This window comes from Canis aureus, chromosome 28, assembly GCF_053574225.1.
Source record: "Canis aureus isolate CA01 chromosome 28, VMU_Caureus_v.1.0, whole genome shotgun sequence".
In the NCBI taxonomy this organism is placed as follows: domain Eukaryota; kingdom Metazoa; phylum Chordata; class Mammalia; order Carnivora; family Canidae; genus Canis; species Canis aureus.
In genome coordinates, this window is record NC_135638.1 from 26,085,833 (window position 1) to 26,113,700 (window position 27,868).

Genomic DNA, 27,868 nt, shown 5'->3' on the forward strand with positions numbered 1-27,868 from the left:
ATTCCAGCATGCTTATTAACATGGTTCTTACTATTTTTATACTTCATATTTGTAACTGCACTGACAATATCCCAAAAGCTGTTTGGATAAAATTATTGTTTTGGAAATACAATAGATTTGTTTTCAACTGCAGAATCATCGGAGGGTCTTATTAAAGTTGTCATTTTTCAGATAATGGAAAGGCTCAAGATCAAATATTTATTATTCAACTTGTAACTGTTCCCTTTAGATGTATACCCATAAAAAACAGGATTATTTCTAGGCCTACCCACCAGCCTGCCTCAGGAGGGCCAGTATTAATAGCCTACTCTCTTGGGTATCCAGTGACATAGGATAATCGCCCTCCATAAAGACTGTAAAACAGAGGTTTTGATTTCTAGGGATGAGGAAGGAAAGCGAAGCACATTTTTCTGGAAGCAGAGAGCTCCTGAGGCAGTGGACTGGTCCACTCCAACCAGCACCCCTCTTTCTGAGTCCCAGCCTGTCCCAGAACATTTCCCAGCTTGGAAAGGCAAGTAGTTCCAGACCATGCGGGGCTTGTCTAAAACAGCCTAGAAGGCCCTCCAACAACCTGCAGTCCAGAGCTCTTGGAACATCTTAGTCTGAGCCACATTCAGCCAGCAATGCTGAAAAGACTTTAGGCTTCTTTACCCACTGTCAGCCCACAGCAATGAGAAAAAAAAAAATGCCACTTCCCCTTTTGACACAGTTCAGACTCCCCTTTCATGACTGTTGTCCTCTCAAAGCCACTCAGAATCATTGGAAACTCACATCAACAGTATACGTTATTTTTTAAAAGATAAGAAGGAGTCCACAGGGTGATTTAGCAGAAGCTCAGCAGCTCTGCAGGGCTGGTCCTGGGCCAAGTGCCTGTCCAGCCCAGCCCTGCAAGACATTACATGATCGAGGACAAAATTAGACATGTACAAGGGATGGACACTCCTACCAAAGGGCAGGTGTCAGGGCCCCAAGTGGGAAGAGGTGAGGTAATTAGGGAAGGATAGTGCCCAACCAGGGACTACTCCATTTCCCATCCCTAAGGAGTTCTTCACCAATCAGAAGAGGGAATTCTTTAACAACAGCTCCCCACCCCCTGGCCAGGAGCCACCGGTGGCTTCCCAGAAAATGTTTCCAGGCAGGTGGTGAGCAAAGTCAGGAAGGAAAACAACCACCTCAGGGAGAAGGGGAGACACAGGAGCTCTGTGACCTAAACTCTGGTGCAGAATTCACCTGCTCTGCAAGGTAGGACCATTTCACTCTAAGCCAAGAACTTGCTGTGCTTCACTGCATGCTGCCTCGCAGGCTGGCATGCACAAAGTGAGCCTCTGATGTTTTGCCCACTGGTATGGCCCTGGCTCTATGGGGATCACCTTGGTGATTACAGGGGCACCGTATGGCCATTTGTGGCAGTGTCTCTGGTTTCTGGCCTCTTCAAAGGGAGGTTATTTGCATCAAGTAGGGATCATAAGATCAGGGACCACCTCCATGAGGCTCTGAGCCAATACATTTCCAGATGAGCCACCTAAGCTGATCTGAAAGAACTGTGCTTATCTGGGCCACATTCATTCATTTTTTATTTTACTGGTTATTAAAAATGCCAGGCTCACTTTAGAAAAATGCGAAATACAGGAATATATAAGGAATATGTAAGGAGTATATAGTCCCACTGTTCACACTGCTCCTGACCTTTTGGTTCCTGGGGTTTTCTCCCCCTCTAAATGTCTGTGAAGGGTTATTTATGAATATATACACTCTATATTGTTTTGTCTCCTTAAAGTAAAATCTCAAGTGAAATAAATAAGTAAAAGGGATGGACATTTTTACGACCCCTGCCAATTTACAGCTTCATCGGAAAGCCCTGCAGGGAACAATTACACTTTTCTGGTAACCTGTGAAAGCACTTACAAAAGTGTGCATGTTTGATGAATGTTTTTATCAGGAATAATAGAGGTAGTAATCCTGACATGCACTGCTCGGAAGTTCCTCCTGATATCTGCACTAAATCTCTTCTGCCGACTTAACGTCAAAGCTGTTCCTTCTTGTCTTGTTCTCGGTGAAAGAGAAAACAGCTGCTCCCTATTGTGTGTCTGACCCGCCTCCAGGAAGAAAACCAGTTGTCAAATCTCTCCTCGTCCTTTCAATGTCCTCTGATGCTGGCTACATGAGCCTGAGTTGTTTGCTCAAGGCCCAATGTGACCCACAGAGCTTTTCTCCTGCTTGTGTTTTGCAGCCTCTCCGTCCTCGAGAGAGGACTCTGATGAAGGCTTGACCAGAGAGGAGTACAGAGATGACCTCACTTGCCCACAAGTAACATACTCCTATTTATATGCTCAAGACTCAACATGGTACCACACTGGAGTGCTGATTCATGGCTTACTGATTAAGTTGTACTTGGCCTTTCCTGTAAATAAGCAAAAAGAAAAGAGTTTCTATTGTCCATTTTGTAACCTCTTTGGGCTCTTCACCCAGAGAAAGCTTTCCTTCTATAAATGGGTCCCAGATGTATTGTGATCTTTTCAGGAAGGTAAGTATGGAGAAGAGAGGACATTGATTTTAATGATGTGTAAATCTAAAATGAGATGATTATGGCCAATGTCTTGAAATTATTATCTAGGAACCAGCCTTTGGCTTTTAATAGAATTTGCCTTTCTAATGATAAAATAATGAAAACAGGGTACTTGGCAGGCACTCACCATATGGTAGGCACTGTGTGAAGCATTTTGTTTATGCTTATTTAATTTCTCACAGTGACGCTATATAGTGGGCACTATGCCCCATTTTTACAGAGGAGAAATTAAGGGATTGAATGTACATGAAAATGGATCTTAAAACCTAATGATTAGTTTAAAAAAAGAAGCATAATGAGAAATACGGCATAATACCATTTATAAAAGTAGAAGATGTGAATATAAAACAACAAAGATTTTATAGGAGTATAGGTAAATGGAACACCAAAGATATTAGAGTGGTTATTTACAGAGAAGAGAGTGGGAAATGGGGATAACAGGAAATAAATAGCTAACAAGAGGTGTCTTGCCCATAGCAATAAGGACAATATGCCACAGAGTAAGCAGTATAATGCTTCAGCATTGCATCTGAGGTCCAAATGAAAAAAACAAGTAACCCTAAAATTTAAAGCAGGGAGATGGTAATAAATGGCTCCAGGTTACAGTTCCAGAGACCTGCACTCACCCAGCTGTCTTGCACCCGCCCTCTATGAGGGCCTGGCTTTACTAGTCTGTGAATCTTCAGTTCTTAAAAAGATATCTGCCACATAGCTAAATTTCTTTAGACTTCAAGCATTTTGCCTTCAGCAATTACACAGTTTATATTTGATCTTGAGGAAGGGTGGATTAACAGTATTTCTTATATGCCAAACTTAAGTGTGAGCAAAACAGCCAGCCATTCATGCGTTTGTTCATTGAGTTTGTACTGAATGTTTATTATGTGCCGGGCACTGGGCCAGGCAGAGGGCAGGGATGAATGAGCCAGTACTCAGGTCTGAGTGAGCTCCCAGCTACTGAATCATTCTCTAACTACCATCATACACATCTTTCTCCTCCTGCTATCCACTTTGCATACCCACAGAACTCAGATAGGCAGCTGGAACCTGCACAGGATTTTCTAAAGCATTAACAAACATTTCTTAAGACCGTTTGGATTTCCACAAAGAAATAGTGCTACCATGGTGGACCACACTCATTTTTGTTACTGGGGATTGATTTTTGTTGTAGTCAATCTTATAAAACGGATTGACTGAAAAAGAACAACAAATATCGCAACCACCCTACTAAATGTGGCAAAATCTGCCTTGTTGACTAATGTGGTACCTTCTCTTCCTGAGGCCAGGAGAATGTTTTAGAGTTATATGAGGAAGGAGGTCATTCTGTAAGAAAAGATTCTGTGGCAGTGGGCAGTCACAACCCCCCAGGAGTTCAGGCTTTGTTTATACTTGGTTGGAATTGCCTGACTTACCTCAATAGTTTTACAGGTGTCCTCCAGCTGGCTGATCACTCCCTGGACACGATCATTGCTTCCCACAAGGACTGCAATGCCATCACTTAGCTCAGACTAATGAAGGGAAAAGAGAGATGCAAGATTTTAGGAGTTTTCTTATCATCACTGATTTTGGATAAATCACAGTATTGTCCTCATGGATTTCTAATCCAGGGTCCATTGAAACCCTTGGTAATAACAATAAGGCTTAGAAGGTCTGTCTACCTCCTACCCTTGTAAATCAAATTTTGTATAGATGTGTATATAAAGGTGCATCTGTCTTGGAAGAGATTTTATAGTTGTCACCAAATTCTTAAGAGACTGTGACCCTGCTAAAAAAATTTTAAACACTGAATTATAGACTATAGATACAGAATAGCATATTCAAGCTAAGAAATTATGAATATTATTTATAAATTCAGGGACTGAAAATGAATTATTTTCTTAGCGTAACTCAGGATCCATTTTATTAGGGAAATGTAGTTTTTAATTCACATTTATTCACTTACCCAACATACTGTGTACCTTCTATGTGCTAGGTGCACAAAGACATACATACTAGACTAAATCATTGCAAATGTGAAACTGTCATTGGTTCTAAGGGAGAATTTTCTTTCTTTTTTTTTTCTTAGTATCATTATTGTTTTTTTATTAAACATTTTTTTATTAAACATTAAACATTTCTTTCTTTTTTATTTTTTTATAAATTTACTTTTTATTGGTGTTCAATTTGCCAACATATAGAATAACACCCAGTGCTCATCCCATCAAGTGCCCCCCTCAGTGCCCATCACCCAGTTACCCCCACCCCCCCGCCCACCTCCCCTTCCACCACCCCTAGTTCTTTTCCCAGAGTTAGGAGTCTCTCATGTTTTGTCTTCCTCCCTGATATTTCCCACCCATTTTTTCTCCTTTCCACTTTATTCCCTTTCACTATTTTTTATATTCTAGGGGAGAATTTCCAACTTGAAATTCCTCTCCTCAGGATCCCTGGGTGGCGCAGCAGTTTAGTGCCTGCCTTTGGCCCAGGGCGTGATCCTGGAGACCCGGGATCAAATCCCACGTCGGGCTCCCGGTGCACGGAGCCTGCTTCTCCCTCTGCCTATGTCTCTGCCCCCCCCCCCTCTCTCTGTGTGGCTATCATAAATTAAAAAATTAAAAAATAAAGAATTAAAAAAAAAAAAGAAATCCTCTTTTGACACAAAGAGACTCCATTGTTTGTATTTACCCTTTTCCAAGACTGGCTATGGAACACCAGGCAGTGGGGACTTAGGAGACCTACCTGCTTGGTCCAAGTTTGCTTTTAACTTCGTTATGATGTTGGGCAAACATGTAATCAATTTAGACTCTAATTTTCTTGGATATAAAATGAGAAGATTGGACCAGAACAGTGGTTGTAAAATATTTTAAAGCTCCAGAACCCTTTCTTCAAAAGGAAGGTAATATGAAATTCCAGTAGGTAAAAGTGAAGCCACTTTGCCCAAACAGGAACAGGGTGGAAGAAGTCCTGCCAGTCTGTCCTATGTTCATCCCATAGGAGTCTCTAGGGCTCTTAGGGAAATAGGATGAAACAAATGCCACTCAGTTCTAACACACCATGATATGAGCTGGGTGGGTGAGTGTAGGAGGAAGAGGGGGAAATAAATCATAAGTGGACTGAAAAATAAATAAATGTTATAGATTACTTGCTAAACCCTGCTTCTTTAGCAGCTACTGGTTATGGTTATGGCTGGTGTTGCCCAAAAGTTTGGCTTTCAAATTTGATTCCCACTTTGATCCTCATAGTAAGACACTGACCAAATCTGGAATCTATGATTCTTCACAGAAAGAAGCTGAGCTATGGAGCTGCTCACACTCTAGATGACAGGAGCTGCTGCATCTATCTGAGCATGCAACCGCATATTTATTTGCACGAAATCGGCAAGTTGCTACTTGAACCAGGTTGGCAGGTGAGCAATAAGCCAGGGGAAAAACTATAGTTGGTCACAATGAGAGCATTGAGGCTGAAGCTGAGGCCCTGGGATGGGGGCATATGCCAAATTCAAGGAGGCCTTTTTGCAACTGGCCTAGGTGGAAAGGCTAGGAGGCCAGTCAAACCCAGTCTTAAAGCCTAATGCGATAGGAATTGGGGATAAAAGGCCTAGGAGGGCTGTGGCAAACAACCTTTTGTTAGTGAATGAAGAAAAATTTCTGTGACTGGAGTGAAAAGTTATCCTTTTCGTATCTATCACCTGAACTTCAAATGCTCAGACCAGGTGCCAACACACTACTTGCCTTCAGCAACTTCAGCACAAAAAACAGTGACCTTTGCCATCTGTGCACCTTCCTGGCCCTTGGTACCCCTTCCCTCTCTAGCAGTCCCCTTACTCTCCAGGAGATCTCTTGACTGGCCATGTGCTCACCAGTAGTGCACCCCTTCCCACTCCACCCTTCACACCACCTAGCCTCAGGGCTGCCTGGCTTGGGCGGTCCTCTTCAGTGAAGGGAGCCACTCACATAAGCACTTAGAAGGGGCTGCAAAGGAGGAGCCGCAGGGGGTGGAGAGGCTCCGTTACCTTCTGCCTCTGGAACACATGAGTTAGGGGTGCCACCTGGCAATCCTTGTGTGCCCCAAAGACCTTGCACAGAGAGCAGGTGGGCACTTCACAGTTCAGACAGTAGATGTTGATGCGTTCTTCTTCATGCTCCTCACACATGGGCTGGTCAGACTTCTTTTCTGGTCTGGGAGGAGGTAAGCAGATAAATGTGTCAGCTCCCATGGGGCCAAAGCAGGGAGGGGTGATTAGCATTGCTATTCCAGAAAACTCCCACAGTACCTTTCTTGTGCTCAGAGCCCTCAAAATTTAGTTGCCCTGAGGGCTTAGCAGTGGTGTGCTGATAGATGTCCAGCAACCAGCCTGGCATAGGGGGTAGGACTTGGACACTCTGATCTGTAGTATTTGACAATTTCTGTGGTGAGTGTTCCCATCATGGCTGATTTCAAGTTATTGAGGGTTCCACACATGGCTAGTGAAATTCCTGAAAGTTGACCACTGGATTTTTGTGTTAGGAGGGTGATCCAGGACTCTCTCCATACACTCAAGTCTCTTGAGATACTTTCCAATTATGGCAAAAGAGGGAGAAGTTGTTGGTAAATGAAATCCCAAGTTTCCTCCAGCTTGGCAGAAGCGCTAGATCCCAACTCTCCAACCTCAGGCAAACACCTTTCCCACCAAAAGGAGAAGGGAGAGGAGCCCAGATCTCCGGTTATTAGTTTAGGCACTGGTGGGAAGTACCTTTGTGTAAGAAGGAAAATATCAGCATGCATGTCATTAATTTGTTTGAGTCTCTTTCTGCCATTCAGAAAATTAAATGTAAATAATTTCCTGAGTGAGGACTTGGCACGGACTGAGAGTGGGTAGTTTGTACTCAGTGAAGGGGCACAATGCTTTAAGCAATAAGAAAAATGCAAAATGCTGTTCTGGGAGGTGGTGGTAACCTTGGAAATAAGGATCTTACAGATAATCCTCAAGTTTCAGTTTTTCCGACAGCTCAGCATCAGCCAAAACTTTCTGAAACTGCAACAGGTAATAATGGAGCGTTGGATTTGTGTATGTTAGTGAGATGATAACCAAGGGATGAGGAATTGAAAACACGAAATGGGAGTGACAAGTCATTGCTATTTAAGAATAACCTATTAGCTGTAGAATCACCTGAAGTGGCTGAAGGTACAGCACATGGTAGGACCCTGTCTATTTCCCTGATGATCAGCATGGCTTATGTATTATGATCAAGATCAAAATTACACCAAATCAGGGCAGCCCTCGTGGCTCAGTGGTTTAGTGCTGCCTTTAGCTCAGGGCCTGATCCTGGAGACTCAGGATCGAGTCCCATGTCAGGCTTCCTGCATAGAGCCTGCTTCTCCCTCTGCCTGTGTCTCTGCCTCTGTGTGTGTGTGTGTCTCTCATGAATAAATAAAATCTTTAAAAAAAAAAAAAGAAAGAAAGAAATCTTTAAAAAATTATGCCAAATCGTGGTGCTCTAGGCCTCGTCTGGAAAATATGGTGAGAGGTATGGGTGTGGCCTACTTCTGCAAAAACCTGGAATTCTTACATATCCTATCTAAAGATCGATGTTGTTAATAGTTTTCAGAGGTACCTGAAAAATGTAAATACAAATCCATAACCTTTCCTCACATTCCCAAACACATAGTTATTTAAAATCATGGTTATTTTAAAGATTTGGGACTGAATTTTTTCTATTGTTACCAAGATCCACTTTTTAAAAACTGCAGTTTTAATGGCCATGAAATGGATTATTATGGGCCACTGAAGTCAGTTTAGGAGTCATGACCAGCATTGTTAAAATAAAAATAAAATAGTAAGTACTGTGAGCTACATAAGTAAGAAGACGGTAATGATATGTGAAACTTTTGTTTCTAGTGTAGATAGATGTGTATGTATATACATATGTGTGTGTACATTGTATGTAAGTACACTGGAAACAAAAGTATATATTTCATATCTATCTATCTCTATATCCATCCTGTACAGAAAGGTCGCTGGATTACAATGTAAAATGTACTTCTACTGTAAGACATGAATAAAATAGTTTGAAATCCATTGATATTGGTGTGTGGTACCATGTAGCTACAGCCCCAGAACTCAGAGAAGGGCAGAGAATATACTAATTTATATCTATGAATCACTAGGTAGGAGTCAAGTCAAGAGATTGGGCTGTTGGGAGAAGTCCTGGGTCTGGTAAGGAAATTGTATGGGCTTCCAGCTTCAAGGTTTCAGAATCTGGCTTTTGTAAAAGGAATTTTTCCCTGGTCTTGTAGCAATATGTTTTCCATGAAGTCTGTGGCCTCCTGACTTGAATTTCTGCTATATTTTTGGAAGTCAACCGAGAAAAGTAAATTCTGCCCAGGTCTATCTGTTTCCTCCACCAAAATGTGAGTTCTACAAGGGCAGGCTTGTTTTCTTTTTTGCTGGGTCTCCAGTGCCTAGAACAATGCCTTGCATAGAGTGCATACTCAGTAAGTATTTGTCGAATGAGAAATGAAAGAGAATTTGTGAGACTAATGGGCAGCATTTCTTGTGCTCTAACATAAAGCCACTCATCTGGGGAAGGCATGTGAAATATGGAGAAAAGCCAGGGTCACTTGGCACTCATGAGCACAGAGGAAGAAGCCAGACAACATCCTGAAGACTCCATTTATAAATGACATAGCCCTTTGGGGGTAATCTAGAGACTAGGAGTGGTGGTTTGGTCTTTGCTTGATCAAAGGCTTCTCCACCTCCAATACCTTCCCTCTCATGTATCTGTCTCATAATAATAAACGTCAAGCAAGTGTCTAGAGCACATTTACTGAAAAATGGCACAGGTGATACTTATGTGGGTCATCTCCCTGCAGCATTTCCTGAGGGCAGCCTTTGTCTCAAGTGCTATTCTGATGTCAACAGCTATGACCAGAGCTCAGGTATGTGAGTATATATCCTGAAAATGTGTCAGTAGCCATAGGCTATACGTTTAGTTTCGATTGTTATTATTTTTCCATAATTCGATAGAGGCTGATAGAACTTTTCCATATTCCTTATTAAGGAATAGATAAATAGAACTTTCCATATTCCTTATTAAGTTTCTCTTGTTTAGGTGGAAACAGAAGTCCAGGGGCATCCCCCACTTATAAATGGGTGAATAATAGAAACCTCTAGACAATTTAAAACCTGTAAGAGACTTGGATCAAACATGGTGTGTAGAATAAAGATGGAAATTCACTTTCATGAGGTGAGGGTATCTGGACTTTGGGCTCAGCTCCAGATGTGGGCAGTGGCCCCTAGCCATTCAGTGCCAGCTAGCCTCAAGGAATCTGTAGCCTGCTGTTTCTGGTCTCAAGTTTCTAGGACCATCCTGGAGTTTCCTAAAGGGTGGACATCTGATCTTGATGAGGTATTGCAGGCACTGCCTTTAGAGTCAAACTGATCTCAAAGTTTAACTCCAGCTCAGCTTCTCCTGTGTGGCCTCAGGCAAGTTATTTAACCTCTTTCAATCTCCACTTTTATTCATATCTGAAGATTGGCCTAAGGGTCTTCTAATTAAATATGGCAGAATGAACATATGCCTTTTTTATTTGTGATTCCTGTGGAAATCCCACTAAAATTAGATTAAGGAAATTTTAAAAATCACATTCTAGTATAAGTCAGTAAGGACAAAAAATGAGGAAGCTGGAAGCAGATGAGAGATGTCAACCAACTGTTGGAAATTGAGAACATCTGGATGAAAGGAAGTGACCTACTTGAGTTGCATCTTATTTCTGCTAAGGGCCTGCAGGGGAGAAGCTTGCAAGGAGCAAGCTGTCTTGGGCTGTGCAACCCAAGAAAGACTCTGGAATTGCAGAAGCCAGGTACTCTGAAGGCAGGAATGTGTGGGAGGCTGAAAGTGGAGCACTTCTTGCATATTTGGGAGATTACTTGAGGATATGCTCCACAAACAACAACAACAACAACAGCAAAAAAAAAAAAAAAAAAAAAAAAAAAAAAACCGCAGTAGAATAAGCCAACAAAGAAAGACATTGGTTCTAGGAAACAGGGATTCAACCCAGGAAAAGTAAAAGTAAGGTGAAGCCCAGCCACAGGAGGGCACTGTCCTGATCACCTGCAGTGAAAAGTTGATAGAGAAGGTCTAACCTGAAAAATCAAGAAATGGGAGTATAGGAGTAGTGTGTAGATGTCACTGGGTGATAGCAGAAAAACAGCTAAAACAATGAAAAGTGGTTGCCTCTGGGGAGTGGAGAGAGAGTTGGGGAGGCCTCATTAGAGGTCTTGTAGTACTATCTGAATTTTTTTTTTAATTTTCATTTATTTATGATAGTCACACAGAGAGAGAGAGGCAGAGGGAGAAGCAGGCTCCATGCACCGGGAGCCCGATGTGGGATTCAATCCCGGGTCTCCAGGATCGTGCCCTGGGCCAAAGGCAGGCACCAAACCGCTGTGCCACCCAGGGATCCCCTATTTGAATGTTTAAATGATGTATAGGAGTTAGCTTCAGTGAAATACTCAGAATTTTTAATCAGGTAATAATAATCACAATCATGAGATTTTTGTGAGAATTAAAGAATCATACATGAGGGGCACCTAGGTGGCTCCGTAGTTGAGCGTCTGCGTTTGGCTCAGGTCATGACTGATCCCGGGGTCTTAGGATCGAGTCCCACATCGGGCTCCTTCTGGGGAGTCCGCTTCTCCCTCTGCCTATGTCTCTGCCTCTCTCTGTGTTTCTTATGAATAAATAAAGTATTTTTTTTGAAAAAGAATTATACATGATTCATATGTAAAGCACCCTGAACAGTTGACACAGACGGTACATCTTATTTTTACTTATTATAAAGTTAATTATTATAGCTTTTATGATTAATAATAGCAAAATAAATTCCTTCTCTTGTCAACTCCCCAAACTGGGCTAGTTCAGCACCATGCAGAATTCCAGGTAAGAAGGCCAGGTGTTTTTGAGATGTACAATCTCTAGTCTTTCTGTGGGAGGTCAGAGTTGACCAGGCCCTCTCCTCTGTCCCCGATGATGGTGAGCCAGAGATAGATTCATCTCACTCTGTATAGCCAAGGTTATTCTAAGGAAGCCCAGGGTTCTGGGCTGGCGAAGCTGCCCTTGGGTTTATGCCCAAGTATCAATGCCTGCTTTTGCCATCAAGTAAAAGATGTCCCAAAGGCAGGTCTCGGGTTCAAGAAATAACAGCATAAGAACCTGATAATCTGAAAAACACCACTAGGGCATGGAGTTATGAGCTTCATTGTTGGAAATTTGGTTCATTTCTTCTATATGGTTTCTTCACCTTTGTGGTTTTGCTTATGCTGCAAGTTTTAACATCTCTTCTTATCTGGATTTCATAACATTATTGCTATTATTTCCCATGTTTCAAGCTCTCACTGTAGCAAGTAGTAAAACGAAATTATTGCAATAAGTAGAACATGTAAGAAGCTTGGGGTGTTGCTTCATCAGCTGGCACTTACAGAGTAACAATTCTATGCAAGACACTGTACTAGACATTGGATTGGTTGTTATATAAGCACTCTTAATAATTGTCTGGGTTATTAATTGACTGTTTTTTTTAAGAGACAATATGTGTATTTGCATAACATAATACAATCAGATCAGATCTGTGAAGTAACAGCAGCAACAATAGCACTTTCCTTCTTCTCCGGAGATTCTGGAAGCCAGGGAAATAGCTGACTCTGTGCTCTGCAATATGTCATTGGAAATTACTCTTCTTCCCCAAATCCATCTAGATCCTGGCACTATCTAATTTAGTTTGAATCTTAAGCAGGAACTAATAGCCATAATGATTATAATAATTATATGTTAGATTTATAGAACAGCTTTCCTTCTAAGACTGCAAGGCTCTTAGAGCCCTGCAGATGTTCCATAAATACATGTCTCCTAATAAGAATCACAATGAGCTCATTTCCAGATGGTCTCAATATTGCTATCAAGCTCTGTGGATTGGACCGACCTGTGTATAATTGAGAAAGGGCTCTTCACACCACGCCTTCTAGGAATGAACTCCTGCAGTGTTTGTTGTCTCTAGGAAAGGAACTCTATAGCCAATGTGATATAATGAGGAAGAAGCCTTTTTTTTTCTTTTTTTTAGTGAATGGATGCACGTATTGAGTATCAATCAATCAACAGGTGAGTGCTAAGAGTGTGAGGCAAATACAATCTAGAGACTAGAAAAACCTGAGTGCCATCTCTCCCCACCCCCCGGCCCCCAGGTCTCTAAACTTTAACTTGCTAAAGGACAGGACTCTGCATTGCTTTGCAACTTCCATACCATGACTAACTATATTTTGTTTTTAATAGGATCATCTAGACAATTTTCAGGTGAGATTGTCCAAACTAGGAACTGGACTTTTTTTGGAAAATGCCATTTTTATTAGTTTTCTTTAAAGTTTTGTACTGTAAGTTTTCTACTGCATAGAATCTGGAGCTACAAAGGACCTGTGGAAAAGTGAAGAGATGTCTAAAACATACATTATTACAAGGCTTAGAGGGGTGGAATGCATCATGCCTCTTTCAGTATTACTGAATGGATTAGTGTTAATGAATTACTTCATTATTGAGTTGATATAAAGTCTTGGGCACCAGCTCCCTTCCCCTTCTGTAAGCAATTCTCTCATTGGGAAGGCCTCACTTAGAAAACATTTTCCTATAAAACAATGTCTGTGATTGGCAAACAAGCATTTGGCATATTAATCCATTAGAACAAACAAACAAATAGGCAAAAGCAAGCTTCAAATGGGTTTGCCACATGGAGGAACAGTACCTGGTGGATTCCTGCTTGTAGATGTCAATGATATTTTCCACCAGCAGGTTCCTCTGAAGGCCATATATCCCATGTCTGTCCAGGACCACTTCGTGTCTACAGGATGGGCAGCGAAATCGGCCCCCTGATGCCACAGTGGTGCCTCCTCTTGTGGGCAAATACGGGTTAGAAGCCTGTTCTTGCCAAGCAAGGAAAGAGGAATTGAGTAATGCCACAGATAGCTTTTTCTGAGACTTCTTCTCACTCTTGGTTACTACAAACAACATCAACTTCTACTTTAAGCTGGCCATAAGAGAATCCCTTAGGGCCTTATCAGCAAGAGGTCCTAAAATACAGGACTTACCCACAGTCAAATGTACCATTTTCAGCACGAGGCAGTTTTCCATCCAATGTTTTCACAACCAAAAGTTCCAGCCAGAAACTCCAACATGAATGTCTTGGGCAGCAATTCATTTACAATTTGAAGCAGATTCAATGAACTGAGTTTTGTTTGTTTTTTTAAACAAATATGATTCTTAGTATTTAAGTAAAACTAGATTTGGGAGTAAGGAGGAGGCAGGCAACAAAGCACAAAGCAAATCATTTTAAAAAAAAAAGTTTTTCTTGAAAATGAATGTAGCCTTATGAAGTTTTCTAGAAGAATTCACCTAAAAGTTTAGCACTTGATTCAGAGAAAAGAGACTCTGTTTTTACCCCTTAAATTCCAAACAAACCTACCTGGAAAATATCACTGGCACATTTCCTACACAGGTTATGCTGACAGGGGAGAATAACCACAGGTTTCGTGAACATCTCTAAGCAGATAGGACAGATGAGTTGCTTCTCCAAGTTATCCATGGTCTGCTGCTCTTTAGAAAAAGACTTATAATTCAAAGATGCGCTCATCTCCCGGCCGTCCCCTTGTGCGCTGCCAGGGAAAGGGTGCTCCGGATGGTTCTGCAAGCGTTTCCTGGAAATAATTCCAAGGATTGGGTGATCAAGTGTCCTTTATGGTTTTTTCGGTGGAAGACATTGTTTCAGGCCCAGGTTCACAGGGGGAGCCGGAGCTGTTTTTAGCAGTGGTGGTGGTGGGGGGGGGGGTCACGTGACAGCGGGCTGACTTGTCCATATAAGCCAGTGACAGGAGGACGGATTCTGACAGGTGACAGGGAACAGGAGCCAACATTCCTGCCCCAGGGAGTGAAGAGAGTGGGTGGGAAGAAGGATTACAAACCCCATTTAGACAGGGTTGTGAGGAGAGGGAGTTTGAAGCTGACAGTTGTCACAACAAATGCAAATGTGCATGCCTAGTCACTGAGCCATGCCCTCTGTGAGCGCTCAGTAAGAACGCGGTGACGGATTTCTCCAGGACTGGAGAGAACATAGCCCAAGAATCTAACTGGATGATGAATGCCATTTCTGTCCTGAGAGTTTAGGCAGCAAGGGACCCAAAGTAGCATGATCGTACTGTCTTAAGTGAAAACCAACAAAATTTGTCCTGAAAATCATTCTCCTGGCTTTACAAAGGCAATCATCTAAAAAGACTTGCTTGACATTGATTTTTTCATCTTTGCTAAGAGTTATGGTCTAAGAAAAATTCCAGTTTAACCACTGATTTCAACCCCTTTCACCATAAGAGTATCTATGAAAAAAAATCCAAACACTGGTTGATGATCCCATTAAAAAAAAAAAAAAGTTGTGAATAAAATTCTAGTACTTTTTTCTTCTGCATCATTCTCCCTCCTCCTTAACCCCCTCTTTCATCCTGTACACCTACAACCCCCTCCTCACACCAAAAACACAAAGAAAACTTGGCAATCTTTTAAAGTTTAAATTTAGTTTGCAGCAATAATCAATAATGAAGTAATAACTGGCATGTGGGGTAGCAGACCCATTATTTCATTTTTCCATAAAGTGGGAACAGATGTCAGTGCTATTGCCAACTGAAGTGAAAATGCTTCCATACCTGGGTTTTAACTGGTCTGAAATACTACTACACCTCTTTTCATTTGCCTCCTTCTCCAAGTGGATTTTTCAAATGATAGTTTCCCTGGTCATTTCTAATATTCTTGGTCTGCTCTTGAGTCATAAATAGAAATCCTGATATTTGCCAGGATTTTGTGAAAGAACTGTTTCATCAATATATAGTTATTTAAAAATTAAAAATAAGATAAAAAATGAAAAAGAGATACATATACGTTTATATGAGATGAATGTGAAGGTCTGTTTATCCTTGATCTAAAAATATTCAAAGAGTGAACACATTTTGTCAATATATCACCAGTGTGTACTTAGTCACCAGTAAAGAGTAGGCCAGTGTGACTGGTTATCTATGGTCTCATTGCTGTGTGCAGTGAGAGCTTATTGAGAATCTAATAAGCTCTATTAACTAATAATAAGTTACATGTATTCATAAACATTTCAGGCATCTTAGGAGAGAATCTTGTTATTCCTTTCAATATCTATTTAGCAACTCCAATAAAAAAGGGAATTGGTGACACTTTTTTTTTTACTGAGTTAATACAGTTCACCTAGTATAGGCAGGTGAATGCAGGATGTGAGTTATTTTCTAGGAAAGATAAAGATTCTACAGTAAAAGACTCTTCAATCTAAGGAAAAGCACTTTAATAATGTACAATGTAGCTGAGCCTATGCTTATTAAAGGAATTCATTCTTTCAAAAAATACTCATTGACTGTTCATTATGTGTCCCCACTGTGATTAGCCCTGTAGATTGAAAGACAAGCGTAGTTCTGTGGATTGAGCTCAAGGAGCTCAGTTTAACAGCAGAAACAAGACATTTATATACAGAACCATAGCACAAAACAAAATGTGATAAAGAGCTACAGAATTTCAGAGTTGGGATACTCAGGAGGGGTTCATGGGTGGGTGGTATTTGTACTGATCCACTGAGAATTTAGATGAATGGATGTAGAGTTAGGTGGGGGGCATAGTTGGGGTTTTCCAAGGGAAGGTACCAAGCAAAGACAGTAAGGCACAGGAGTGTGGAGTGCGGGGAATGCTCAGAGCATGTGATGCTTTGGGCTGGAGTGCAGAGCATGCTGCTGGCACATTGGCAGGACACAAATATTGGGCTACAGAGTTTTTAACACTTAATAAATTAGGCAACAGGAAGTTGTTGAAAGTTTCTCACAGAAATGTTTCCATGAGAGCTGTGCATTAGTTAGATTAGTCTCACAGTGGTGGTTGGGATAAATTAGAGTGCAGGTGACCTAGATAAAGACCAGATGGGAGGTTGTTGCCAATAGTCTAGGTTAGGGGTCATGATGCCCTGGCACTGGGCAATGGCAGTGGGGAAGGAAAGGAGGAAAGGGACTCTGAGGCTGTGAATTAGAATCCACAGGGGTGACTCAGATGCTCTGAGTCTGAGCAACCATCAATGATGCAGTGAGAGCTGCACAGTGAGTCAGGAGACAGTCCTTCTAATCCAGCTTCTATGTCTATCTCGCTTTGTGGTCTTGGGAAACTGACCTCAACCTAGCTGAATTTCAATTTTTTTTAATCTGTGAGTCAGTGGTATTCATAACCTAGCTTAACAATATTTGTAGGGAAAAAAGAAAAACCTTTGAAATATTAATTTTGACATTGATAGTCTTCAATTCAATTATTTGATGTAAAGTTGATCCCTATCCTGTCCTCTGTTTTTCTTTCTTGCTTTATACTTTTTCTTAGAACTGCCGCTAGGAGGTGACCCAGCAAACTAGCAAGAAATTCACAGGACTAAAAGTCAAGTTGATGGGTTATTATCACTTTCCCCCTCTATACTCTTTTCTCCATTCTCTGCTCCTCCCCACTCTCAGAGACCAGCAGTCCATGGGGTGAGCATGTGAACGGAGAGTGAGACATGGAAGTAGCACTCTGCTCTAGGGAAAAACAAGAAAATTTTAGTCTGCTCCCAAATCATTCACAGAGTCTGAAAGATAGGGAAAGTCTGAAACTGCATCAGATTTGCAATCAACGTGAAGACTCTGGGATTTGGAGTGGATTTGCACCTCCACAGAGACATAAAAACCAGATTAGTCTCCTGAAGGTATCCTGGACTGTACAGGAGTGATGCACAACTTTCTCCCCTTCTCAAACTCCCACCCCACAATTAGAACAGGAGATTGAAACCAATTGGGGACAATTACATGGGGAGTTGGTTTAGTTGGAAGCCCCAATTGTCCCCCATTCCTAAGTCCTACCAAACTAGGGCAACGGTATGTTTACACACATTGAGAAGCTGAAACAAAACCAAATCTGCTCTTACTTCCTGAAGGACCAGCAGTTTCCAAATCCCCCAGATAAGTCAGGGGAAGCAAGATAGGTCCCTAAGAACCTGACTATATGCCCAACAGCAGACTTGGAATTAAGGCATGATAGCAGAAAGAAAAGACTTTTGACCTCTTTCAACATCTAGCTACCAGGCCAAATGGACCCAGACTTCAGGAGACAGAGAATAAGAGTGAAATGTGGATTTCAGTGTGTTCTCCCCGGTAAGGAAAAAAAGGGGTTCTAAAATCTGTTCTTTTTAGTACTATAGTTGACCCTTGAACAATAACATATATGGATTTATTTTGTAGCACAGTACTATAAGTGTACTTTCTCTTCTTTATAATTTTCTTAATAACATTTTCTTTAATCTAGCTTACTTCATTGTAAGAATATAGTATATAATACATACAACATAGAAAATATGTTTATTTATTATTTATGTTATCAGTAAGGCTTCTGGGCAACAGTAGGATATTAGTAGTTAAATTTTGGAGGAGTCAAAAATTATATACAGATTTTCAACTTGCATGGGGATTAGCATCCCTAAGCTCCACATTGTTCAAGGACCAACTGTGTACTGCCACAACAAATATAATAAATATGTATAGAGTACTAATCACTTCTTACAATAGGCATTATCATTTCCATTGAGCCAACTGTAGCTCAGCAAAGTAGTTGCTCAGTAATATGGCTGCTAGTTATGAAGCAGATTCAGAGACACATCTTTTGCCTACAGAGCAGATGACCTCACCCACTAAGCTATACCACACCCATGCTCTACAGCACACTACCCATTAGAATTTTCTGCAATGATGTAAATGTTCTATATCTGTACTAACTTCTAGCCACAGGTGGCTATTGAGTACTTGGAAAGTGTATAATGCAACTTGAAATCTGAGTTTTTAATTTTCTGTAATTTATACTTATGTCTAAACAACCATATATGACTAGTGGTTACCATGAGACATAAATGAATATGTGATATAAAAAAATCTTGGGGATCCCTGGGTGGCACAGCGGTTTGGCGCCTGCCTTTGGCCCAGGGCGCGATCCTGGAGACCCGGGATCGAATCCCACATCGGGCTCCCGGTGCATGGAGCCTGCTTCTCCCTCTGCCTGTGTCTCTGCGCCTCTCTCTCTCTCTGTGACTATCATAAATAAATAAAAATTAAAAAAATTTTGGGGGGAAACTGGAGTGTATTTAAAAGATTTATTTAAAAGATTCTCCAGTAGGAACAGGATCCCCTTCTTTCAGTGAGTTTTATACTTCCTGGTCAGAATAATATGAATTTCTCACCCCAGAATAATTACAAGAGCAACATCAACTCTTCATTCCAACTTGCAAAACAAAAGAGACAATTCCGGGAGTATGAGGCATCAGAAGAGTTCTAGGGACTCAGCATCAGTAGGGCCAACTTTCCTGAGGATTCCAGAGTGTTCTCAGCATTTTATTTATTTATTTATTTATTTATTTATTTATTTATTTATTTATGTATGTATGTATGTATGTATGTATGTATTTATTTATTTATTTATTTAGTTATTTTTGTTCTCGGCATTTAATTTACCCATGTTCTCTTTGTCTCTTTAGCATAGGTAATTGCAAATCCAGGTACTTGGAAAATAACCAACGCTTAGCTCAAGGAGCTAGTCATTCATCAAATAGAGCAGTGGACTTATGGTCAAATGGAAGGTGAAGCTAAAAAGAAGTAAAAATTGATAAAGTTTAAAGCAAAGCAGTTAGAGAGTGAAACCCTGCTGGAAAAAGCAAAAGTAACTAGAATGCTGATCTTTCTTCTAGGTCAGCATCTAAGGTAGAGAGGAAGGAGAATTCTTCCTTCTTGTACCAATCAGAAGTGAGAAAGTTAGTGGCTGACTAAATCACTAAGACGGGGAAAGGACGCCAGGGGGTGTGATTGTGGAAGCAGAGAATTAGGGACTGCTTAACAAGGAGGTTTAGTTAGCCTGGAGCACCAGGGCATGAGTGAACCAGGACTTTCAGCTCAGCTCCAGCACCAGTTATATCTCTTGAATATCACTATAATTCCATGCCAAAACAAAGGCCATTGCTTAATATTGTACAGACCAGTTCCTCTTAAACTAAGACAGTGAGATTATTAATTCTTCCCTGCAATATCCATCTGTTATCCATCTATCTATCCATCCATCTCTCTTTCCCTCCCTCCTTCCCTCTATTAGTGAGAACTTAAATACATGAACAGTGGGGATAAGGCAGCATTTCATTTAAGATTTAGATGAGCTGGTGTTCCAAGAGCCAGGCTCTGTTGATTAGTCCTGCTAGGTATAACTCATCTGACCACATATGTATAGTATGTTATTTCCTCTGGTATTCTGGGGCTCAAGGTATGATCTAGAAAAGCATTTTCTAACCAACTTTACAAGTTACCTGAAAAAATATAACCCAGAAGTCTCTTTCCAGTAAAAGGACTTTTGCAATCTTCTTACACCAAGGACTCAACTCATGACATCTACAAAATAAAGATAAAATAATTACTCCTCCAAATCTGTTTTTTATACATTTATACGTTTTAATTCATCGTGAATAATCTCTGAAGCTATGTTAGAAAATTAACATATTTTACTTTTCTCTGAACATTTCTTGGCATAATTCACATGCCAGAAATGAATAGTGACAGTCCCAACAAGTAGCAAATACTTTAGCCTAAGGCCTTCCCAATGGTCATGCCTGAACTCTAGGCCCTCTTCACCCTACCCTTCAGTTACACAACCCTCTTCATCTTCCCTCCACCTACAGCCTCCTGATTGATTTTTTGGAATTTATTACTGCTTTCTGCTATCTGTTCCTCATATGTCACTCCCTATTTAAATCCCACCTTAAAAAAAAAGAAAAAAAAAATCCCACCTTGATCCTGTTACCTGTGGTATAAAAACATTAATCTTCACTGTGGTCTCTAAGGCCTGATATGATCTGGCCCCTACCTACCTCTCTAACTGTCCAATATAAATAAGATGTGAGTGACAAATATGAGACATATATATAGTTCTAAATTTCTAGTAGCCACATTAAAAAACAGAAACAGATGATAATAATGTTATTAATATATTTTATTTAACACTCCCCAAATATAAACTATTATTTCAACATGTAATCAATATTTTAAAAAATGATATTTCTGTGAATAGAGATAGTTTTACTTCCTCCTTTCCAATCTGGAGGTCTTCTACTTCATTTTTCTTGCCTTATTGTACTGGCTAAAAAAACCTAAGAATGGAGATCTTTGCTTTGTTCCTGATTTTGGGAGAAAAGCATTCATACTAAGTATAATGCTAACTGTGTGTTTTTCATGGAAGCCCTTTGTCAGGTTGAAGAAGTTCCCTTCCAAGTTTGCTGATAATTTCAAAATCAGGAGTGGATATTGAATTTTGTCAAATGCTTTTTCTACATCTGCTGAAATGATCATGTGGTTACTCTTCTTTAGCCTGTTTACAATGATGAATTATGTTGATTTTTGAATGTTGAACCAGTCTTGTATTTTTGGAATAAATCCCATTTGGTCATGATGCACTTTCTTTTTTATGTGTTGTTGGATTTAACTGGCTAAAATTTCGTTTAAAATTTTTGCCTTTATGTTTATGAAGGATACTGGTCTATAGTTTTCTTTTTTAAATAATGTCTTTGCCTGGTTTGGGGATCAGGATAAGGTTGGCTTCATAGATTAAGTTGGACAGCATTCCCTCTCAATTTTCTGAACGTCTGAGTATAATTGGTATTATTTTTTCCTTTACTGTTGAATAGAATTCACCACGGAAACCATCTGGGCCTAGTGTTTCCTTTATGAGAAATGTATATGAGTTAATACATGTAAAGTAACTAGAACTGTGGTTGGCTTATAGGAAGTACTGTTAGCTGTTAATTTTTTAAAATGTGCCTATATTTTCAATTAAAACTTTAAATGTTTACTGAAGAAATTATACAATATTTTTAAAGTTTAAAGAAGAAAAAGATCACAGTAATGCTACTATCAAAAGGTCACTGCTATTATTATTTTAATGTGTTCTTAAGCCTTTTCTTCAGATAATTAATGCTTGTTTGTATTGGTATTGTTTACATTGCCCTGTACCAAATTAATTAGCTTTGGTAATTAAGTAAAATTAATAGTTCTTAAGTATAATTTCAATGGTTATATATACTCCATTATATGGTCATACCATAATTTATTTAACTATCATTTTGTATTTTTAGGATTGTTCTATTTTCCCTCCACAGTAGATCCAAGCATCTTTTTCCTGCACTTCCACATATATTTGTATGAACACACATGCAAACCCTCAGAATATTCCCTCCAGGCCTTCCCTTTATAGTACTGATCACGTACACTGGTAACAGTTAATGTTTTTATATACACATATATATGTAAAGCCTGTAATAAGGGCTTTACATGTTACTTCTCAATTATAAGTAGGTACCATTATTATTTGACCCCTATTTGACAAACAAGGAAACTGAAGTACCAACATGTCAAGCAACTTGTCCAATGTCACCCAGCTAGGAAATGTGAAAGCTAAGAAAGGCCATCAGATTTCACAGTCCACATGATTAAGTACTATGCAACAGTGCCCCTCAGCTTATAACTTTGGACTTTTGGCATGAATTCCATTCCACACCTGAGGTGCTGATCCTGAGATGTTGTTTAAGTTCTTGCCCAGCTCACTTGCCCCAAATATGTGATCTCTACCTGGATCTTGGGAGCATTCCTTCCACTCATTATCCATTTCTTGATCTTATAGTCATTTGTAATTTTACTGGCCAGCTCCTCCAGGCAGCCAGTGACAGCACTCATAATCTTAACTGGAAATTGGGACATATTATCTGATAAAAGGATTCCTTTTTCTACTCCGTAAATTTGTTTTCATGAAAATGATGATATATTTTAAATGAATCACTATACATTCAATTAAAGACTTTACTGAAAAGAGTAAAATGAGATAAAAATGGAGACTGCCATAGAAAATGAAAAGCATACCAATAAAATGCAGCAGGTCATACACAGTGGCAACAAAAATGTACAGGTTGCCTAGAACACTAAAAGGAACACGAGATAAAAGAATTGTCATTTGTTAATTGTAAGCCTCAAAAACGATAATATTTTCCCCTTTGTCTTTGAAAATGTATGTTTTGTGTTGGGGACTGCAGTGTGGTTTCAACAATGGCTATCTTCTAGTAAATTAGAATAGGGAGAATTTATTACCAGAAAAGCCTTTGTGTATGTTCTGTTCAATTTCTGAATCTTTCGGTGATTATGTGTGTATTTATTTTGCTCGTTTTTGTCTTGTCTTTGTTTAACAAAATAGATTAGCTCAGAATCAGCCCTAAATAGATCTTTTTTTTTTTTTTTTTCTCCAATAATTCCTTTTCAGTGCTGGTCTCCAATTCTCCGAAGTTGCTTCCCAGGAGGAAAATGGCATTAGAACCCTGCCCTTCACTTCCTCACCTCTCTTCAGGTACCCCTTGCTCTGTCCTATCCTGGTGGATCTGCCCACAGCTGGGCACCCCACTGAACTCAGTTGAGACGTAGCCCAATAGTTCTCGCTTCCTCGCCTCAACGCAAGAGTCAGGGAGTCAGCATCCTTATCCAAGTTCCGTGTCTTTTGTGTTGTTTTGCTTTTCTGTCGGCCCCCCTACATATGGGCTGTTCAGTACCAGGTGGGGCCCTGGAAGCGCAGCGATCGATCACAAATCACAAAGACAGGGGCAACACACATCACCGCCGTCTGCAGCCATTTTTGTACAGAAAAAGAACCAATTTCGTGAACTTCCCCAACTAAATGGGTTTAAAATTTTTAAGTTGTCAGAATAAACTCTGTCGGCACCCGTTATCCCTTGTCTGGGAAGTTTTAGGGAGCGCTGACCTCAAGCTCGCCCTCCCAATGGCGGACTTCAAGTTCTACCTCGAGTTGAAGGAGAATCGAAAGGAAAATTACAAGAGAGAAAAAAAAAAAAAAAAGAAAAAGGAGAGCAACTGGAGGATGCGGGCATCGATCCCGCTACCTCTCGCATGCTAAGCGAGCGCTCTACCATTTGAGCTAATCCCCCACCACTGGGCACGGCCGGTTATCTCTTCCTCTAGAGAGAGGTCAGAGCATTTAGAAAAAAAAGAAAATAATATATATATAAATATATATTTTTCGGATGTTCTTGATCTTGCTTTACAGCTAAGGCCAAAGGAACAAAAGCAACCACCCCTCTCCTTCGAGCCGGAATCGAACCAGCGACCTAAGGATGGCCACGGGCACGGCGCCTACAGTCCTCCGCTCTACCAGCTGAGCTATCGAAGGGAGCGGGGTGGCGCCGGGCTGGCTGCTCTTCATAATTGTTACTTTCTAAGCTTTGCGTGCTTCCGACCGCGTTTCTTTCGTGGATGGTTGATCCCCAGCTACCCTTCCAGCGAACGCCCCCCACGGCAGCCGGAGCGAGCTCGCGCGCTGGCCGCGCTCCGCAGAGCTCTGAGAGGCGCCGGCGGCTGGCTCGGGGGCCTTCTCCGCGCGCTCGGGGACTCGCAAACGCCGGAGACGACGTAGAGACCAGCAGGAGGCGGTGACCCGCGGCCGCCCCGCCGAGCGCAGACTCCCCGCGCCGATTGTTACGAGGACGATGGGTCCCCGCTTGGGGGATTCACAAAAGACTCCGCACGGGGCCTACTGCCGTAGGCCAAACCGGGAGCGAAAGGGCAAGCATTTCCAACTGTTCGTTGGAATGGTATGTGTATTAGGGAAGGGGAACTCGTGGCATGGGCCATAAATTATAAAAAGTCGGCTAAAAACGAAACAAAACAAAAAACAGCGTCTCCTTCGAGCCGGAATCGAACCAGCGACCTAAGGATGCCTCTTGCCAGGAAGCCAGCTACAGTCCTCCGCTCTACCAGCTGAGCTATCGAAGGGACAGGCGAACCGCCTCTGCCCCTTGAGATTCAAACTCAAGAACCCGAGCAGGCACAGCCACTGGTTGGAGGTCGAATAGCGCATGCGTATTCGGGGACCGGGGGAGGGGAAGGGAGTGACTGTGTATTGTTTCGCGCGTGCGCAGAAAGACAACGCGGCTACCCTCCGCGGGATTCTGACGGACGGGGGAAGGGTCCCCCCTGCTCGCGTGTCCCGGGCTGGTGGTCCCGGGACTCAGAGTCCGACGCCATCTTCCGTTACTACCCTATTTCGGGGGCAGCTGTCGAGAGTGGCCTTGCCGCTCTGTGATCTGTACGTCCCCTCGGCCCCTCTCCCCGTGGAGGGCCAGTGGCGCAATGGATAACGCGTCTGACTACGGATCAGAAGATTGTAGGTTCGACTCCTGCCTGGCTCGGATTTTTGTCACAATAGATTTTAAAAAAACCAAAGATGACTTCTTCAGGGTCCCTCAGATCACAAACGCCCAGAGTATTTTACCACACTCTGAGCTCAGAAAGCTGTTGCGCGTCGTTCCCGGGACCACCCAGGCGAACTCCCGAGCCTGAGGAGACGCCCCCGGGAGCGCCCGCGGCCCAGGGAGGAGGCGGCGCCGGGGCCGGCAGCGCGAGCGAGCCCCGCCCCCGCCCCGCCCCCGCCCCCGCCCCCGCCCCGCCCCCGGGGCTCCGCGTACGAAGCCGCGTGAGGTAGCCGGGAGGTGAAGCCTGCAGTGCCCCTGAGGAAGCTGCTGGAAACCCCAAGGCTGCTTTTGCTGCAGCTTCCTGCTTCGGGTCTTGTCAAACAGTTGAAGACTTCAGTCGTAGGTCGCTAGAGAAACTGCCCACGCACGCTCCCGACGGTGCAGGGGAAAGAGTTACGGTTACTTACAAGGTCTCTTGCATCCGGTTCCTGTTTCACGTTTCCTCGTAACCAGGGTCCTGAGCCCCTCCCCGGTTGTAAGCACAGGGTAAAAAACCATCTGCCTCATGGCTTGGGTTCTGCCTTCAAGGGTTTTTTGGGTTTTTTTGTTTTGTTTTTGTTTTTGTTTTTCACCAAAAGGGTGTAATGTGGGTTTGAAGAAACTGAGTTTTTATTTTGAAGTTCTTGATCTTATCTGTGGGGAGTAGTTTAGAATTATCTCTTAAATCTCTCCAAGTAAGGAAGGCAGCAATTCCCCCAAAGTAAAAGCTTTAATAAAATGTAAAATTGGAGAAGAGATAAATTAGGGAGGAGAAAATGTGGAGTTACAGGAAAGAACTAGTTTTTAAGTGGGAAAGCTGCTTTCTAAAGGCTACACAAAACGGCTAAAGGAAGTTAAAAATCTGGGAGTGAGGGGACACCAGTACGTACCATTTGAACAAAATGATGGTGGGTTTTATTTTTGTTTCCTAGTGAACATTTTGCCATTTTTGAACGTAACAAAGCTGATACATGTTTAAAGTTACATAGTGTTTCTTTTTGAGAGTTAGAAAGAAATGACCTCTATGGGAAGTTGGGAACATATGTTGCACCCCTCCCCCTAAGTTTGTTGACAGAACCTTGAAAATTAAGCCACAAGGAAAGAGCCTCCATCGTACTCCTACTTTCTCCTCGTTTTACAAGGGAGGGCTTTATTATTTGCAGAGGTCAAGGGCATGGCCATCACTGCACTGTGGGTGAAACTCGGGCCTCCTGGTCTAACCCTTCTTGCACTTTTCCCCCAGCAGCCAACCAGAGTAACACCCTCCAAGAGGGCCAAGGTAGTGCATGATTTCTGGCTCCCTTACTATGATAGAAATTCACACAGGGCTAATGTAAATCAGACATTTGTTATAGCCTACAGGGGTGTCCCAAGACACCTTGTTTCCTTTCTTGGGAAACCGAGAAGGAAATGTAGCTGGGCTTCCTTCAGGTTTGTCTCTCAGTGTCTTACTCTCTTTCTCTAGTGCTCACAGTTGGCAACATGGTGCTTCTCCCCGCCTCCAGGTCCCCAAATTCCTGATGGTTTCCCCTCACAATCTATTGCTGTAGATCAAATGTTTGTATCTCACACACACACACACACACACACACACACACACACCCAAATTCATGTGGAAAACCTAATGCCCAAGGTAATGGTTTTAGGAGGTGGAGGTCTGTGAGGGATAATTAGGACCTGAAGGTGGAGTCATTATGAATGGGATTAGTGCCCTCATAAAAGAGGCCCCTGAGAGATTTCCCCTCCCCGCCACTGTGTTTTGGCAGAGTGAGAAAGAAGTTCAGCAGTCTGCAACCTTGGAAGAGGGTCCTCACCAGAACCTGATCATGCTGGCACCCTGGTCTTGGATTTCCAGCCTCCAAAACTGTGAGAAACAAAATATCTATTGTTTATAAACTACTAGGTCTGTGTTGTGTTGTTACAACAGCCTAAATAAACTAAGATATCTATCAACCAGAGACCCACTTCCCTTTCTCAATTCTGACTGCAAAACTCTTCATTGTTCTGGCTTCAGTTAAATGCTCACCCTTAATCCCCAAACAGGGGTCAGGATTACATGCAGCCATCAGGGCTGGCTCACTTATAGTCATATAGTCGGGCACGTATGTTTGCACTCTTCAGTGAAGAGCTAATAAAGATAAAAAGAAAAAAATCTTTGCAGCATGAAAGATAAAAGTAGTTGCAATCAGCAAACTTGAGATTTTAAATAATTTCTGGGATGTGGAATGCAAATGAGGTTACGTAGACACATAACCTAGAATGGAGAAAAACACAGCTCAGAATACACATTCCAGAAGCTAGCAGAGACAGGACTATTCTCCCCATGGAGCTCACAAGAGGATCCAGGCACAGAGGCAACAGCACAAAGGTCAGAGGGCCCTAACATTTTGCAGCAGCTGCTGCATTTGTCCCAGGTAGAGCTGCTCAGAGAACTACTTAAGCAGAGTAGATTTGCCTGGGAAGAGCCCATAGGGTGAATATAGGGCTGGGGAGAGGGGCAGAGTAGAGCCTAATAATAGAGGTGGAGAGAAAGAAAGGCCATCCCACCCTACTCTCAGAGTATGACTCTCCTTGTGTTAGTAGTTTAGGGGATTTGAGGGCAGCATGGCTATTTCCTCCCATGCACTATTAATGTAAAAGCCTGTGTCCACAGGACCAGCTATTTTACAGATACAAATCAGTGTAGTCCTTTATTCATGAATATGAACAAATATCTACCAGACATTTGAGAGGAAACAAAAGAGAAAGTCCAAGGTAAACACTCAACAACTGATTCAAGAGGAAACAGATTATACAAGGAATAGTACAGAACTGTTTTTTGAATTGCTAATTGGTATCCTTAGGGACATCTAAGAGGCTATTGCAGTAATAAAAACCAGAACAAATATCCTGATATTTAAAAAGGAGCAATGAGAAAATAGTTGCATT

The 27,868-nt window shown here is 41.8% G+C and overlaps 2 protein-coding genes and 4 non-coding genes across 48 annotated transcripts in view; 2 read left to right on the top strand and 4 right to left on the bottom strand.

Moving 5' to 3' along the window:
* Positions 1–14,381, bottom strand: part of TRIM55 (tripartite motif containing 55) — a 44,888-nt gene extending 30,507 nt beyond the window's left edge. For 2 of the 5 annotated variants that reach the window (XM_077876740.1, XM_077876741.1), the window contains exons 1-4: positions 14,027–14,379; positions 13,310–13,482; positions 6,552–6,717; positions 3,976–4,071 (exon numbers count right to left, since the gene is read on the bottom strand). In XM_077876740.1, the coding sequence (XP_077732866.1) occupies positions 3,976–4,071; positions 6,552–6,717; positions 13,310–13,482; positions 14,027–14,194 (603 nt within the window). In that variant the 5' untranslated portion in view covers positions 14,195–14,379. Of the gene's footprint in view, positions 1–3,975; positions 4,072–6,551; positions 6,718–13,309; positions 13,483–14,026 lie in introns of all 5 variants that reach the window. The other 3 variants (XM_077876743.1, XM_077876742.1, XM_077876739.1) reach the window with 2 other exon arrangements.
* Positions 14,382–23,565: 9,184 nt separating this feature from the next.
* On the bottom strand, positions 23,566–23,638 carry TRNAA-AGC (transfer RNA alanine (anticodon AGC)). Its single transcript has one exon. It is a non-coding gene; the product is annotated as a tRNA-Ala (tRNA).
* A 10-nt stretch (positions 23,639–23,648) lies between these two features.
* Positions 23,649–27,868, top strand: part of LOC144300565 (uncharacterized) — a 228,499-nt gene continuing 224,279 nt past the window's right edge. For 6 of the 39 annotated variants that reach the window (XM_077876781.1, XM_077876785.1, XM_077876780.1 and 3 more), the window contains exons 1-2: positions 24,884–25,447; positions 26,707–26,806. The gene's annotated coding sequence lies outside the window, so the exon portion shown is untranslated. The other 33 variants (XR_013367275.1, XR_013367273.1, XR_013367270.1 and 30 more) reach the window with 19 other exon arrangements.
* Positions 23,791–23,880, bottom strand: TRNAY-GUA (transfer RNA tyrosine (anticodon GUA)). Its single transcript is given in 2 exon segments — positions 23,791–23,826; positions 23,844–23,880. It is a non-coding gene; the product is annotated as a tRNA-Tyr (tRNA).
* TRNAY-GUA (transfer RNA tyrosine (anticodon GUA)) lies at positions 24,390–24,482 on the bottom strand. Its single transcript has 2 exons — positions 24,446–24,482; positions 24,390–24,425 (listed from the first exon to the last, which is right to left on the bottom strand). It is a non-coding gene; the product is annotated as a tRNA-Tyr (tRNA).
* On the top strand, positions 24,826–24,898 carry TRNAR-ACG (transfer RNA arginine (anticodon ACG)). The gene has a single exon. It is a non-coding gene; the product is annotated as a tRNA-Arg (tRNA).